Here is a 17,964-nt window from a genome sequence, read left to right as displayed (position 1 = left end):
GCTTATTAAGTTTGCAGACGATACCAAACTGGGAGGGATTGCAACTGCTTTGGAGGACAGGGTCAAAATTCAAAATGATCTGGAGAAATTGGAGAAATGGTCTGAGGTAAACAGGATGAAGATCAATAAAGACAAATGCAAAGTGCTCCACTTAGGAAGGAACAATCAGTTTCACACATACAGAATGGGAAGAGACTGTCTAGGAAGGAGTATGGCAGAAAGGGATCTAAGAGTCATAGTGGACCACAAGCTAAATATGAGTCAAAAGTGTGATACTGTTGCAAAAAAAGCAAACATGATTCTGGGATGCATTAACAAGTTTGTTGTAAACAAGATACGAGAAGTCATTCTTCCGCTCTACTCTGCGCTGGTTAGGCCTCAACTGGAGTATTGTGTCCAGTTCTGGGCACCGCATTTCAAGAAAGATGTGGAGAAGCTGGAGAGGGTCCAGAGAAGAGCAACAAGAATGATTAAAGGTCTTGAGAACATGACTTATGAAAGAAGGCTGAAAGAATTGGGTTTATTTAGTTTGGAAAAGAGAAGACTGAGAGGGGACATGATAGCAGTTTTCAGGTATCTAAAAGGGTGACATCAGGAAGAGGGAGAAAACTTGTTCACCTTAGCCGCTAATGATAGAACGAGAAGCAATGGGCTTAAACTGCAGCAAGGGAGATTTAGGTTGGACGTTAGGAAAAAGTTCCTAACTGTGAGGGTAGTTAAACACTGGAATAAATTGCCTAGGGAGTTTATGGAATCTCCATCTCTGGAGATATTTAAGAGTAGGTTAGATAAATGTCTATCAGGGATGGTCTAGAGAGTATTTGGTCCTGCCATGAGGGCAGGGGACTGGACTCGATGCCCTCTCGAGGTTCCTTCCAGTCCTAGAGTCTATGAGGGTTGGAAGGGACCTCAGGAGGTCATCTAGTCCAACCTTCTGCTCAACGCAGGACCAATCCCCAGACAGATTTTTGCCCCAGATCCCTACATGGCCCCCTCAAGGACTGAACTCTCAATGCTGAGTTTAGCAGGCCAATGCTCAAACCACTGAGCTATCCTTCCCCTTGTTTCAGTAATTCATTGACAATAATTTTAACACACATGGAAGACGAGCACTGTGTTCTGAACATCAGTCCTGCAAAGCTGTACTCATTCCAGGAGTCCTTATTCACCCAAGCGCTGTCCTGGAGAAAGAACTACTCAGGTAAGTGTTTGTGTAACACCAGCAGACGTTGGTTAGCAGTGGCTGGGATCAAACTTGGGACCTCTAGAGCTTAATGCATGAGCCTCTACTGCCTGATCTAAAAGAACACATGGCTGTAGCAGGCTCATCAAATGTTAGCTGCCACTAGAGGGGGACAGAGTGCCACACCAAGCAGGTATGGGTTTCATAGGTATGATCCGGTCCATAATTATCTCATCAGCATCTCAGTTTAGGAGAGGATTAGTGGAAAAGAAACTCTTTTGAGATGAATGTGAGCCCAATTAATTACCGCTACTGCAGAGCCATTATTACTTCTAGGGTGGTGGTGCTTGCAACAGGCAGAGTGCTTTCCAAAGGCTACAGACAGTCCCCGCATGGAAGAGTGTGTGGCCTAAAATGAGAAGTGGCAGACAAAGAGCGGGAGAAAGGGCTGCTATATGCATGCAGATGGCCAGGGGGAAGGCTGGCCCAAGCCTGATTAGTTCCCAGGCGTTAGGTGGGTGGGTGCAGGTAGGAAATGGAGTGACAGGGAAAGGTGAGAAAGAAATGAGGCTGATTAGGTCAAGCAAAGGGGTCAGGGAGGTGGAAAGGTGGGAGCTATGAGAGTGCATGATGGGACTGGGGCAGAGTTCCAAGGCCAGCAGAAATCTCATTATGTCGTTGGCAGGCTAAAGCGCTGGAGACAGCTTCTGCGGTTGTGAGGAGGCTGCCTTGGAAACTTCCCACCACATTGTGTTCGTTGGTAATGGCCATGTGGGTGGAGAGGACCCTGTGATCTAGTGTCCTGCAGCCCTGTGGTCTGGTCCATGGGGGAGCAGGGAGAAGGACAACATCGGATAATTTAGTCCTTATTGACTGTATATAAAAAAGCAGGAGTGGGAGGGGGGGAGCTGCGAGGCATGCAGGGTGGCGGACAGCAATTGAGAGGGCTGGAATAAACTTGCCCAGTAACACAAAGACAATAGGCCTCTATGACATCGCAGTCATTTCAACGTACCTTCCAGGTGAAGCCACATTAACCTTCCTTTAACTGAGGTGATAGAAGCAACGCATATTTCAGCAGGGTTCCTGGGGTTCACAGCCTCCAGCTTCATGTTCTTAGTAAAGCCCCGGCTGAAGGATGTCTGAAAGAGGTCAAGCGTCAACACTGAAACACTGTACCACAGCACAGAATGGCTTTAAATAGACTCTCCCTTGGTTTCCATGGAGAACACAGGAGATGTCTAGGACCACATAGGCCAAGAACTCACCAAGATTCGAAAAGGGATTTAGATGGGTATGAACAACATCCAGCATTATCATAAAGACAACTTCTGGAAGAGATATTCAATCTTGTGCTTCCGGGCTTAAGTCAAATTTTGAATATCAGAGACCAGAATGAGACGTAGGTGGGGGAGGCAGATTATCTCACATCTGCCTATTGTGGGTCTCTGCATCTTCTTCTGAAGCATCTAGTGCAGGCCACTGTCAGAGACAGGATACTGAACTACAGGGACTATGGGTCTGATCCAGTCTAGTAACTCCTGTGTTCCCAGAACCAAACTTCCAGAGCAAACCCTCGATCTGCATGTACAAATTAGATAACTGTGCACCCATTTACTCACAGAGATCCCCAGTTTGATTGTGAGCTTGTCTGCAAGAACAATTAGTTCACGGCAAACTGGGGGTGTGAATCTACTGTTTGTTTTTAAACAGATTTAAAAAATTTATTAAAGCTAATGTTTAAAATCAGTTTTACATAAGTTTAAGAAGGAATGTACTTTGTATCTGAGGTCAGGCTTGAGTGATGGGACATTACAAGTATCGATTACAAGGTTCACAAGAAACATACCTATTATGTAACCAGCATAGAACCAGATTGGGGTGTGGGTGTTTTAAAGCGCCAGTGAATAAGTGATCTTGGGTATGCCACCCATAGAATGTAGTTAGAGTCCAAGTCAGTACTAAGTACACTTTGATCTAGTCCTCTTTGAAATAAGTCTAGATCAAAGCCCATTAACAGTCTGTTAATGTGCATCAGCTGGGTCCATGTGGGCAGTTAGTCCACAGAAGGCTACTGTAGGCTAGATTCACACCCCACTTGCCACAAACTAAAACATTCATGTAGTTAAGCCCTTAGTTCAGTACAGAGTGACACATCCTCAACTGGTGGAAATGGATGTAACTCCATTCACTTGAACACAGGTTGACTTCATGTCAAACTGTTGAGTTCTGCTGATGTACATCAGATAAGGATCTAGCCATGAGTTGTAATGGCTCATCTATACCACACAGCTCTGAGAATATGGCCCTTGCCAATTTTTCAGCCTTTTGAGAATAAGCATGTATTTGTCAATGCTAATTACCACCAAGATCTATCCTAGTGTATTTCTAAGATTTGGTTTATCCGGAATGATGTACATATAAAATAAAATCTTCAAATTTATTATTTTATTATAGGTGGAGCTGACAGTACTGCTGATTATTAAGGTTGCCCAACACTTCCATTAGTAGACCCAGTTGTTCAGTTGTTTGTCAGACTTTAATCGCTCGTGCTGAAATTTTCCATGCTGGGTGTTTGCATCATGCTGAATATTTTGGAAAATTTCAGCCAAAATGATTCAGTTGTTTCTGAGAACAAGACTAGGGAAATGTCCATGTTAAAAATTTCTGCTGGTTTTATCATTGACAAGCTCTAGCTTCTCTAGGCTTTGGCACAGGGAGTTGAAATTTAGCAGGTGGCGGCCTTTGCCTTTTGCCATCCCTGTAAAAATCTGCCCAAATTCAGCCAACTAACAAGCCTTTGAAAAGCCACAATGAGCACATGCTCAGTAGAGACTCGTTAGAGATTGGCAGATGAATTCCCCAAAGATTCCACCTGCATTGGGCATGCTCCAGCCGGATTTCCAGGGGGCCTAGAAGGACACTTCCTGCAATTGCAGTTCCCAGCTGCTCCAGGCCAGGCCAGGCCTGTGTCTCTGCCTGGGAACCGAAACTGAAGCAGGGAAAATGTCTCTCCTGTGCTGTCCGTGACATTCCACCTCCCCACACCCTGCCCCACTTGCCCCAGGTACCAGGGAAGAAGCAGCCACTTAAACTGAATGCAGAGAGGACAAGAGCCAGACTTGGGATGGGGCTGGAGGAGATTGGGACTGAAAGCTGGAGTGGGAGAAGAGGGAAATGGGCTGGGAGCTGAGTGGAGGAGACTGGGACTGGCTGGGCAAGGAGACTGGGAGCCAGGAAGGAAACTGAGAGGACTGGAAGCCAATGAGTGGGTGAGATACTGAGATCTGACAAAAGGTTGGGGCAGGGGAGGGAATAGGATTGGCTAGGCAAGGAGACGGGGATTGGGAACCGGTATGGAGGGGGAAAGCAGGAGAGAGATCTGGTGAGGAGCTGGGCACGGGGGGGACTGGAACTGGCTGGGTAAACAGACAGGGGCAAAGGGCTGGGGTGCTGAGATTGGGCTAGAAGCCCAGAGAGGGAGAGTGGCACTGGGAGTCAGTGAGGAGGGGAATGTGGGTGACTGGAGGTGGGGGCTGGAGGGAAGATGAGGGAGAGAAATGGAATGAGGAGAGAACTGGGACTGGCCGGGCAAGGAGACTTGGAGTAGGAGTGATGTTGGGGAGACTTGGACAGGGAATCCACAATGGTGTGCTCATGACTGGCTGGGCAAGGAGACTGGGACAGGGATGAGAGGCCTGTGGAGCGGAGACTGAGATTGGTTAGGTGAGGAGAATGGGACTGAGACAAAGAGCCAAGGATGGCGAAGAGTCAGGGCAGGGAATGGTTGAAAGACAAAGGGCAGGTGGGATCTAGCTTGGAGGGAAATAGGTAGAAGAGTCTGTGCCCACTAGGGAACTCTCACCTCCACAGGATGACAACCTACTACTGCTATCAGTTTCTCTGTTAGCTCAAGTGGCACAGATCTAAAGCTTCCAACCCTGCTGATGACCCATATGGGCGTCAATATGATACCACGTGATAGAATTCCTGGGGGGGGGGCACTTTGCTTTTTTAAAAAGCTAGGAAGTTACACACAAAAAACTATGTTAAAAGAACATTATCATGGGTGCAAAATCAAGCCATCAAAATTTAGGAAATGCAAGAATCAAGGCTGCCTGTGCAACCTAAATTTGGCCCCTTCGTGTATTTGCATTATGATACAGTCTTTAATTACACAACCACACACTAGTTTTTCTGACTCAATCAGTGCACAGGATGGACCTACTCTGGGATGAATTAGGTTTGTGTAGTACAGACGTGTTGCCTGTGGGACTCCTGCTTCATCTGTTGCCGGAGTTAAAAGGTGCAGTCAATAAGCAGGGGATTGCAGGAAGAGAAAAGATGGTCTCATGATTAAGGCCACTGACTGCTTCCCTGGAGAAATGGATTATACTCCTGTCTCTGCCACAGAATTCCTATGTGATACTAGGCAGACTCTGAGGTCTGATTTGCAGAAGTGTGGAGCACTCACAGCTGCAGCTGAAGTCAACAAGAGCAAACATATAAAATGTTAGTGTAACCCACACATCTCCTGGGTGTGGTGCTCTGTCCCCTCTAGTGACACTGAGGCCACTTAGAGCAGGAGTTCTCAAACTGGGGTCAGGACCCCTCAAGGGGTCACAAGGTTATTACATAGGGGTTGCGAACTGTCAGCCTCCACCCCAAACCCTGCTTTGCCTCCAGCATTCATAATGGTGTTAAATATATAAAAAAGTATTTTTATTTTATACGGGGTGTCGCACTCAGAGGCTAGAGGTGTGAAAGGGGTCGCCAGTCAAAAAGTTTGAGAATCACTGACTTAGAGCTTGATGAGTCTGCTATGGCCTCAACTAAGGGCTATGTGACTTTTAGCTCATGCAGTAGAAGCTCATGCATTTAGCTCCAGAGGTAAAAGGTTTGATACCGACTACCAGGGTCTCTCAGTATTGCAGAAGCCGCTGCTGAGTACTCTGAAAAATCAAGTCATAGATGTCTCAAATTAGGTATCCAAAATTAGTGGAATTTTGACCATTGTCTCTTGGTGTCTATGTTTCCCCACCTGTAAAGCAGGGATAATACCCACTCATTTCACAGAGTTATGATGAAAAGAAATCCATGAATGAAGCATTCGGATACTATAGCGCCGTGCACCATAGAAAGACCATGAGGCAATTAATCATTTAGTCTTCAGATTGGGCATGAATTGCGTGCAGTAAATAAGGGATGGGGGCCACACATTGAACAACAATTAAAACAGCTGCTCATTAAGTGAGCACCATCCATCCTGTGCACCAAACCAGGTAGTGGTCCCACGGAAAAAATAGGATGTGATCATGTTATTAAAGAATGTATCATAATCCATACGCCCAAGGGGAGTGAATTAAGGTTGCATGGGCAACCTTCATTCTGGCATTTCCTAATTTTTGGGTGCTTAACATTGAAACCTGATTTTTTTTTTTAAACATAGGGTGTTGTGTGTAATTTTGATTTCAACCGATAAAAGACACTGACTCAAAGAGTTCACACGCCCTTTGGGCCAGATCCTCAGCTGGTGTGAACGTGTTCAGCTCTCTTCACATCAATGGCTGTAGCTGTGTTCGCTTTAGCGGAGATTTACACCAGCTGAGGATCTGGTTGGTCATGATTTGGTGAGGCACTCATAGACCACAGTGACAGGGATCCATATAAGACCTTAGCTAGACAGACAGGCATGTGGGCAGAAAGTCAAAATCACAATTTGCAACAATGCACACAACAGCAGCAGATCATTCACAACCCCAGCACCAAAACAGCCACTCACTTCACAGAACAAAGAAGGATTCCCACTTTCGGTTCCCATTGAAGCCCCAGGACCCTATAAAACCTCCTCAGATTCCCAAACCCACACACATCAGCCTTTCCCAAATGCTCATCACAAGAATCTTCTGCTCACGCATGTACATTCCCCCCTGCCCTGTCCCCAGCGTTCGCTTTCCCTACACCCTTTTTCCCATTTAGCAGACCCCCCTCCTAACTAACCCCCACTCCCTCCAAACATTTGATGGAATTAATCTAACGTTTGCCTGCATCACACTGTTCATTCTACTTATGTTTTATACTCCTTTCCTCTATGATGTGTCTGTCTTGTCTACGTAGACCCCAAACTCTTTGGAGCAGGGACTACCTGCAACTCCGTGTTTGAACAGCCCTGAGTACAATGGGGCCTTGATCTTGATTGGTCCCTATACATCACCGTAATAAACATGATTATTAATAATTGTCATTAATCCAAGATATCTTGGGTTCCTTCTGGCATCCCCTACACATGAGCCATGGGACAATGGCTTTCATCTTTTGGTCAGGCTTAGCTAGCATGTACTCAATCTCTTTTCCTCATCAAGACAGAGCCAATGAGCATCGTCATTAACTTCCCTGGGGCTCCTCATGTGACTAAAGGCTGCAGGATGAGGCCTTTATTTCATTAAGATTTCTTGCAAAACTGAAAAAATGAATTGCACACAGGAGCTTTTTCCATGTTCTCCTTATCGCTTGGACTATTCAAAGCCAGGCCCAACACTCAGACAGGCTTCCCGCTTCTAATAGCAGCTAAGGGGCCATGTTTACAAAACATCTAAGTGAGTTTGTTGAAATGTTTTTTATGCCAGCTAACAAGGAAACACCATCTATCATCAGCCTGGCTCCTTTTATTGTGATGCAGCGCCGGAGGCTATTTTATAAAGAATCAATGGCAAAACAGTTAGCTGGGAGTTTATTTTCTTAAGTATTTGGCCATGTCAATCCATTTCATAACTACCTCTGCTTGCTAAATAGCCCCAAGGGAAATGGTTACAATGTATCCACTTCGCTGCCACCTCTCCTTGTGCTACCTGGAAGATGTGTGATTTAAAAAAACAACAAGTTTGTAATAAACATTCCATCAAAGAGCCGCTCTTCGCGTGCTAACAAATGGACCAGCCTGGCAGGGATGTCAGGCAGACGACAACGGAGAGACGGCAGTTCTCTGTAGAGAACTGTTTTATCACAAGTCAAATAATAACAGACATGCATTCGTACAATGAATGTTTAAAAAAAAAGTTATTAGAACCGATTTAATCTTTGGAGGACAATCTCAGGGTGGCTGGCATTGTGAGCACAGCTCCAGTGCCTAATGAAAAGAAAAAAAAGGAAGGCAGATAAAAAGAAGGGAAGAAAGAAACAAACGGAAAGGAAATTAGACAATCATCACCAGGATCATTTCTTTGCATGTTATCATCTCCCTGTCTCCCACTCTCCATCGGTTCCTGTGTTTTAGATTATAAATTCTGCCAGGCAGGGCTTTCCTTTCATACAGGATAGTACAATGCAGGACAATGTGGAGACTCCCAATCCTGAGGGGAGACCTGATCCAAAGCCCACTGATGTCAATGGGTGTCTTTCCAGTGCTTTTAATGGAGTTTGGATCTGGCTCTGGGGCCTCTGAGCTCTACCATAATAAGAAAGAAAGAAGGATCACCTATAAGAATTCTAATATGAACATCAGAGGACCTTTAAATACAGTCACACTGCAGGCATAGAAGAAAAGCCACACTGTACAAAGGGTGATGTAAGGTTCCCAACTCTGATCATTCCATTGGCAGCACAATGCCAGTGTGTAATGCCAGTTTAACAAGATGGAAGATGCACTGCAAACTCGGGAAAAGTGCACAACGTACATGAAACAGTAGCAGCATCATGCTGCTCCTAGGCTCACTCCTGCTAGCCGGCAGTGCCCATCTCCAGTACACATCATGCCGGTAGCAGGGACAAAGCAGGACAGAGAACAGAAGAGAGTAGGTTTGGCCAAAGGGACACTGACCGCAATGTCTGTTCCTCACTACAACACTTGGGCTGTGATCCAGTTCCGTGCATCACAACAGTTCCATGGTGGGTGGGACTGCAGAGAGGCTGCCCAGGGGAATCCAGGTCCATCACACACTTTGCTCTGCAGTGGTTCTCTCCCAGAATAGCATAGCAGGGGAATGACAGGTGGGGGAATAGCTTGTGTGTCTTCTGGCCAATGAACGACTGCTTGTAAGTGACCACGAGGAATCAGCTGCCCACCTGGTTCAAACAATGTATTATTTTGTACAGTTTCAAAAGAATGTTGGGCCCGAATTGCTGATGGGCTCCATGCTCCGATGAAGAAGGCAATCATTTTCTCATATGGACACCAGGCAAGAAGAGCGCTCAACATTGAAAAGACAGAAGGTTAATGCTTTGCTCAATGAGTGGTGGACTCCTATACATTAAGATTCATAGACGCACAGCTCCATTCCTAAGAACAGCCCAGCTACTCATAGTTTCCAAAGCTTTTATGAGCCTGCAGTGTCATGATGCATAGCACACACACACAACTCCTGCTGTATTAGAGAAACTCAAACACTCCCAAATGGTGGAGTTTCCACCTTGCTCAATCAATGTCCTACTTACTTATACCTCGATGACTTCACTTAGTCTTTTAGTGCCCTGTGTTCAAAATAAAACCCAAAATCAAGAGAAACACTCCAATGAGCAAAACAGCCCCACGAAGTCAATAGGAGTCTTTCCATAGACCTCTGTGGGCTTGTATGGTATTATTAATTACTTTAATCATGGTAGCACCTACAGTTCTCAACAAAAATCAGGGCCCGTCATGCTGGGTGCTGTACAAACGCAGTAAGAGATCATGGAATCGAAATAAGCAAGACAGCTAAAGAAAGTATTATTGCTCTCATTTTACAGATGGGGAAACTGAGGCATGGAACAATTAAGTGAGTTATTTAGGCTCACAAAGGACGACTGCAGCAGAGCTCCCGTCTCCCAGGGGTTTAACTACAAGAACATGCTTTTTCACAGAAGGCTTTGGATCAGGCCCTTAGTTCGGAGCAGTAAGTGGGTTTGCTCAAGCTTCAATCAACACCATCACAAAGGGAAGAATAAAAGTCTTACGTTTCTAAAGCAAAAGTGAGGAGCTGCCTCTGCTCCACATTGCTTCTGATAATCTGCCCAGTCGAAGTCCTGGCCAGAGTAACCTGTAGGAGAGAAAACAGGGAAACAAGGTAAGTCATTATTTACAGAAGAGAGAAAGAAATTAATATTTCAATGCAACAGTAACTTGCACTTCCATACTGCCTCCTCCCATCAAAGGATCTCAAGGCACTTTACAAACACCAATGAGTTAAGCGTCATATGCCGTTGGGAGGCAGGTAATTATTATCATCCCAATTTAAAGCAGGGAAACAGAGGCCCACCCAGTTTAAGATTACACAGTGAGGGAATGGCAGATCTAAGAACAGAGACCAGACCTCCCAGCTCTGAGTAAGACACTTAACCCACAAGATCATCCTTCCTGCTTCCCTGTAAATACTTAGGGACTGAAATATTGTATGTGTGGCATGGGTCCAGCACTCAAAGGAGAATAAATGTTGTCATGCTGCTCTGTTTAGTGCTAGTTTTATTTGCTATAGTCTATGTGTCGTCCAAAATTACTTATTATTATTCTTTGTAGTGGGAGAACTTAGAGGCCCTCATCAGGGATTGCAGCCCTACTTTGCTAACTGCAGTGCACTCACATATAACAAAAAGATGGCGCCTCTCTCAAGGAATTTACAATGCGTTTAGTTACAACTCTCTGTACACACCCGGTGTTGCTGGAACACAGCTGCCTCTGGGGTGGAGGGCAGCTGCTCAGTGGCACATGGCAGTCTACTGCCAGAGAGGAAATTCTTGCCATGTACATCAGGGCAAACCCTCTGAGCTTAATGAAAAGCACCTTGAGATCTTTAATTCTACTCCAAACCAGTTCTAGATATCTTAGGTATTTATAAGGCCTCCATTGCCATAAAATCTCAGCACCTCACACTTGTTAACGTATTGATCCTCACAACACTCCTATAAAGTGTTAGTCCTGTTGTACAGATGGGAAACTGAGGCACACATGATTGCTGTGACTTGCCCAAGGGCACTCAGGAAGTATAGGTGGAGCAGAGAAATGAACCCAGGGCTCTCAAGTCCTAGGTAGCACCCCAACTTCTGGACCCCTCCTTCTCCTCTAAAAGGCCTATTCAGAATGGAGGTCACGTTCATTTATAGGGCCTTGTCTGAAATTGCCCCAGCCCTATAGATGTCTTGTAAAACTTGGCTCTTTAGACTGTAAGCGCCTTAAGACAGGGCCTGGTTCTGTGTTTCTACAGTGACTAAGAAAATAGAATTCTTATCTTCACTGGGGCCCTCCAGGTGTTACTGTGATAATAATTGTAGAATCATGATCACTGGAAAGTTTCAAGGATGGTTTAAAGCCCAATTTCTCCGCCAGGTCTTCCTCTTTGTGGACACAATTTGGGTCCAATCATACAAGGTTCCGAACACACTCTAACTTCCGTTGTCACGCATGGGAAATGAGGGCACTCAAGAATGTACAGGACGGAAACCTTTATACCAGTGAAAGTTATTTCTGGGTTTTTTTTTCCTCCTGCAAATGAATTGCAGGTGCAAAAATTGTGGGTGCGAATAACATCTATAAAAAAGGAAGGGCAAGGTTTTAAACACATATCCCTAAGAATCCTGTCGAGAGGCTAGAATTTAGATTAGATGAGATGATCCAAAAGAGGTCCCTTCTAATGATGGTGTACATAACAAATAAAATAGTACAGCACCGAGCACAGATGGTCACAACAAGGTTAGCCTCTATGCGCTACAAAAATCAGGATAATGGACACAAGTCAGATATTAGGAATGGCAATATATAAAAACCTGTAGGAGAACACTTCAACCTCCCTGGACACACTATAGCAGACCTTAAGGTGGCCATCCTGCAGCAAAAAAAACTTCAGGACCAGACTTCAAAGAGAAACTGCTGAGCTCCAGTTCATCTGCAAATTTGACACCATCAGCTCAGGATTAAACAAAGACTGTGAATGGCTTGCCCATTACAAAACCAGTTTCTCCTCCCTTGGTTTTCACACCTCAACTGCTAGAAGAGGGCCTCATCCTCCCTGATTGAACTAACCTCGTTATCTCTAGCTTGCTTACATATATATACCTGCCCCTGGAAATTTCCACTACATGCATCTGATGAAGTGGGTATTCACCCACAAAAGCTCATGCTCCAAAACGTCTGTTAGTCTATAAGGTGCCACAGGATTCTTTGATGCTTTTACAGATCCAGACTAACATGGCTGCCCCTCTGATACTTGATACAATGACACAGAACATTTTCTGCAAAGATGTCATTGAGGATGAAAGGTTGTTTTTCATCAAAACGCATTTTCGGCTGAAAAATCTCAACCAGCTCCAAGAAAAAAAAAATCTTTATAGCCAAGTCAGTCTTCTGCGTGACACAATGGAATGGAATACAAAACAAAAGGCATATGTAACTTCATGCATTTGTCTTAACGAGAACGTCCTACAGACCTAACACTCTCTAGCATTGCTACTAAGACTCTGCTAAAATGTGCCACATCTGTTGAACTTTAGCCCTGAAGCAACAATTCTACCGTGGCTGAGGAACAGTAATAAACGATATGTGAAGACAGTTGTTTTGGACGCCAGCTGCCAGACTACATTGCTGTCAGAAGAAATAAAAAGCTGGATACGTTCTAAAGGTTCCCCCATCTCCAATTAAAACCCAGCAGACAGTTTTTGGATCTTTTATTGTGAGCGACAGGAAAGCTTTGCGGTGAAGATGGGAAAGGTTTGTGGCAGTGGATTCACTGGTAGGCTATCCAATTGTCACACCACCATCATTTTGCAGCCTGATACTGCACCATTGAAATCAGTGGAAATTTTACTACTGACTTCAACAGCGGCAGGATTGAGCCCTTAGAGAAGAGTTACAAATGAGTATGCCGCAATTCACTAATATTAAGATTCAGTAGCAGAAGGGTGATTACTCCAAGAGCTGGCACTCACTAATTCTGCCTGCAAAACACGTTTGGACCCAGGACCTTCTAATCCACATTGCAGACCTCACCTGCGTGAGCTAAATAAGTATCCCCATTAGCAGGTTGCATTAATAAACCATTATCCTCTTGTGGCTCAAGGTACATTGACTCGCTTTGCTAATGTGCTTGACATGCTGCCCACAAAACAGGGGGGAAAAGAATGTGTTATTATCTTGTCTGTACAAGACCGGAAGAGCCTAGTGGCTTACTCAGAAGTGAATATAACAATCCAAATGTACTGAAAGTTTTAAAGGGAGCGTTCCCTTAGTAAACCTTACAAATAGCAGCTCAACCAAAATGTTTCCCCCTCTCCTAATAGCTCATAAAAAGAAACAAAGGCTGTTACTCTGAAGGGAAGTGGTCTATAAACCCAGTTCTAATAAATATAAACTGTGCCTATTCAATGTTTATAAAAAGGTAGGAACTGGGTATTCATTTTTGGCACTATATATAAAAATACTGCTCTGTTTCTAGCAGCATATGTTTACAACTCCAGCACGACTCATCTACTGTACATTTTCTCTGTCAACCTCTGCTTTACAAAAGATGCGGTGGTGTACATGTAAGAGCGGGATGGATATTAAAAGCACGGTGATGCCGAATAATCAGACAGGCCACACTATGCCTGATGGAACAAGCTATTACTGTCCTAGGCAATGAATGTAAGGTAACATTATAATCATGGACCCTTATCTCCATTTAAAGTTATCCAGAGGATAGAGCGTAAATATACAAGAACAAAGACTCCTTGTACAAAGAAGAAATTCTCAGCAGTGGCTTTGCTTTCTCACCTCCTCCTGCATATCAATTTGTGGACTTTTCCTACAGATGGGCATTTTGCTGGCAAGTATCTTCAGTGTTTTTTCTACATGGGAAAGATCCTGGCCAGAAACTTCTCGGCACAGGATCATACGAAAGAAGTTCAGGCTCTCTGCTAAAATGGAAACCAGCGATTTACATGGTGAGTAGGAATCTAGTGAGGAGTGATATTATTTCCTTCTCTTTATTGATATGGTATATTTAAGGTTGTGAGTTTGTCAAGGAAGTCATGGATTCTATGACTTTCCATGACCTCTGTGACTTCTGCAGCAGCTGGTGTGGCTGGCTCTGAGCTGCCAGAGCAGCCCAGGCAGCCCCCCATGGCAGTCTCAGGCCACCCTTCCCACCCCCGCAGCAGCAGGAGGCGTTTGGGTGGGGGGGGGGGGTCTCAGGCCTGGAGGCTGGGGTGCAGGAGGGGGTGAGTGCTCTGGGTGGCACTTACCTTGAGGGGGAAGGGTGGTCTCACTGGGAGGGACAACATGTCCCTCCCTCAGCTCCTAGATCCATGCGCTGCCTCTGCCCGCAGACACCACCCCCGCAGCTCCCATTGGCCGCGTTTCCTGGAGAATGGTTGCTGCAGTACTGGCAGCATGTGGAGCTAGGATCTTAGGGAGGTACATGCTGCCACTTCTGAGAAGCCGGGTAGAGAGCCTGCCAGCCCCGTCAACTCCCTTCCCCCAGCACCAGCGGGGAGGGGTCCCGGGCTCCTCCCACCCAAGCACCCTCAGCCCCCCGCAGAACACTCCCCCAGCACTTGTGGTGGTCCCCTTATACACCCATAGTGCATCCCCCTGTGAACCCACGGCACCCCCTGGGCTGCACCCCCAAGCACCTGTGCACCCCCAAATCACCCGGGATGCACGCTGGGCCGCCCCCCCCCAGCACCTGTGGGCCCTCCATAAGCACCGTGGCACTCCCAAGATTTAGTCAGGGGTATAGTACAAGTCATGGCAGATCATGGGCTGTGAATTTTTGTTTACTGCCTGTGACCTGTCCATGACATTTACTAAAAATATCTGTGACTAAAACGTAGCCTTAAATATATTTCATCAGTTGCCTGTTCACATCATTGTTGTCTTTTGGAAACATCTAATTTCTGTAGCTCTCCACCCCTTTTATATTTGTCCTGTTTATTTCTTTAATGTTCAGGGCTGATATTGTCCTGTTCAGAAAGGGTTAGAGAGACATGGACTCAGTAAGTTCCCCCAGTACTCTTTGCCAGTTTGATTTCATTTTTATTTCCCATACACTTTTTAAATCAGGCATCTAGAATTGCTCAGCCCTCTCATCACCTTTGAGTGACAGACATAGCGCTTGTCAGATGAAAAGGCTTTCGGCACCCTGGGTGTTAAGATGTATTTTGGGCATAGAGCCATCAAACACACCAGAAATAATATGTTAATTTACTCTGTATGGGTATCTCTCATCTTCCTCATGTCATTTCTTACACGTCCCCTTCAGGATCCTTGATTCAACGGCCTCACCTACCAGACAGGAGATTTTCAGTGTGCTAAGTTAGCATAGTTTCCAGGCATGTCTGTTACTGGGGGACAAGAGGATTTCTAATGATTCCTCAAGAACCTTCGGGAACCCAGATCCCTGGAGGTGATACTATACATCTATTTTCTCTTTAAACATTTCTGGCCCAGGTACAGAAACAAGCACAGTAGTCACCAGAGGTGCAACTACGCTGCTGCCATGCCAAAAAAATTTGGCATCAAATGCAGAAGTCAAGGCAACCTGAATCATAAAATTCTGTATCGAAAGGCCTTTGTATCACCCTGAACTGAAAGTGAGTGGTATTGAACTTATGAAGCAATGGCCGCTCTAGAGAGAAACATATGGTCTATCGTCTTAGTTAATTAACAGGCCTGTATGAGATGGATTCTGAATAGGCAGATTACCTGGTCAAGTATGTGGTGGCTAGGGGCAAATACCAAGATTTATGAGCAGTGAAGCTGATAATTGTAGTGCAGTGAAATCAGGGAACCTCCGTGCTAGCCCTGGTACTGCCAGTGACTAGTATGAGTCCTTCGGCAAGTCTTCTGTGCCTTGGTTTGCCTTATCTAATTAGACCATAGGCCCTTTGGGGGAAGGCCTGGCTATGGGTCTGTATAGTGCTTATGATGCTGGGTCCTGTAATACAAATAGTAAACTAGAGACAATGGCTTTGGCTCAGGCTCTATATGAAAGGGGATTAACTAGACCATTATTTGATGAAATAGTTTTCCTAACAAACATTTGTGAACACTTAAGCAAGTACCTTGATTTTAAGCAGTATTGAAATCAGTGTCAAGAGGCCACATTTGTGTTCCTCGAACTACCCAAATAAAAGAGGATAAACTGTCTGCAGATATAAGTATACAGCTGCCACTGACTTCGGCATGGGCTTCAGATTAAGCATATGCTGAAGGGTTTTTTTGGGATGTGTGTCCAATACCTTGTATGGGTGAACCCACTAGAAACAGAGTTTTAACTCACTGCCAGTATTAGCGTGACAATGGAATAACAGCTTACAGGCTAGCATGCAGCAGCATTTTATTGCCCATTTAAATAAACTCACACCCACCAAATATTACGGGGTGAAAAAATTACAATTTTGTTTCAAGTGGTTTTGCTGCCACCAGAATATCAATTTTAGCGAAATTATGGCTGATCTTGCACTGAAGTAGATGGACTTTGGAGTTTCAAAAATTACACCCTATTCAAGATTTTCTAAAACTGGAACAATTTATCCGAATTGAACCAAAATGAAAAAAACTCCAGGTGGAAGTTCTCAGATTTTATTGCAAGTGTTTCTTTTGGCTTCCAGTCCTAATTCTACCCCCAATGTACTGTGTGTTCTTGGGCAGATAACGTCTTTGTGCCTCAGTACCCCCAACAGAATGGCCCCTTTCATAGCCGTGGGCCGCTCATTATCACTCTCCTTTAGCTACTTGCCATGTTATCTGAGCACCTCACGATGTATAAGTGTATCTTCACAACACCTGTGCAAGGCAGGGCAGTGCTATTAGCCCCATTTTACAGATGGGGAATTAAGGCACAGAGATGCTAAATGACCTGCCCAAGTCCAAACAGGAAGTAGATGAGAGAGAGGCAAGATTTGAACCCTCGTTTCCCAAGCTACTGCCCTAGCCACTGGACTGTCCTTCCTCTCTGGATACAGTAATGAGGGGAGCACAATACGGCCTTCCATGTTCATACAGCACCATGAAGGTGCTGAGTATTATAAAGATCCATATTACAAGAATTCAGAATATTTTGTGTTGTTGTAGCTATGTCGGTCCCAGGTCATTAGGCTTTTTAATCAACTTCAGTACAGCACCTAACGCACGTCAATAAATAAAACCATTTACAGGACCAGCTCAGCAGCTACTCTGATTTATTCCAGCTGTGGATTTGGCCCATATCATGTAGTGTAATTTTTTCCAGACAATTAGCACTTCTATCTTCCAATGTAAATTGGAACAGGGTTTTTAAAGGCATCAAGAGAGCCGGTTTGTCTTTTGGTAGGGGAAAAACAACAACAAAATACCGATCATCAAAACGCATAATACAGACCCTTGGGAGGTGTGAGATTGACTCCGTTTTTAAGGCACCATTGTACTGGTAAGATCCCTAAGGAATCAGCATGGCAGAGCATTGAGATTTTGCTGGGTTCGGGTCTCAGGTCATCAATGGTCACTTGTAAATAATGATTGTTAAAAACCTGAAGGGAAGGAAACAGGCCAATGTTAATTTATTGTAATACACACCACACTGGGGTAAAATAACGTATCTATGCCTGGTTGTCAGCAGGGCTCATTTATCAGCACAGACAGTCGAAATAGGCTCCTGAAACTCCATAGTGAGGGATGGAAATAGGAGTTACACTGATCATGTCTGCAGTGTGGGTGAAACTCATCTATAAGCAGAGAGCCAGCAAAGACTAGGCACCAGTTACCTCCCACTCAAAAGAGGGTGAAAGCAGGATTTAAAGCAGAGGTGGGCAAACTACGGCCCACAGGCTACTTCCGGCCCGTAGGACCCTCCTCTTGGCCC

The 17,964-nt window shown here is 45.0% G+C and overlaps 1 protein-coding gene across 3 annotated transcripts in view; it reads right to left on the bottom strand.

The window, feature by feature from the left end:
* Positions 1-17,964, bottom strand: part of SFMBT2 (Scm like with four mbt domains 2) — a 234,462-nt gene that overhangs the window by 60,003 nt on the left and 156,495 nt on the right. For all 3 annotated transcript variants that reach the window (XM_030572497.1, XM_030572663.1, XM_030572588.1), the window contains exons 9-11: positions 17,485-17,632; positions 10,112-10,194; positions 2,199-2,325 (exon numbers count right to left, since the gene is read on the bottom strand). In XM_030572497.1, coding sequence (XP_030428357.1) covers positions 2,199-2,325; positions 10,112-10,194; positions 17,485-17,632 — 358 coding nt within the window. The remainder of the gene's footprint in view (positions 1-2,198; positions 2,326-10,111; positions 10,195-17,484; positions 17,633-17,964) is intronic.

Source organism: Gopherus evgoodei, chromosome 1 (assembly GCF_007399415.2).
Source record: "Gopherus evgoodei ecotype Sinaloan lineage chromosome 1, rGopEvg1_v1.p, whole genome shotgun sequence".
Lineage (NCBI taxonomy): Eukaryota > Metazoa > Chordata > Testudines > Testudinidae > Gopherus > Gopherus evgoodei.
This window is presented reverse-complemented; position numbering and strand designations above follow the sequence as displayed.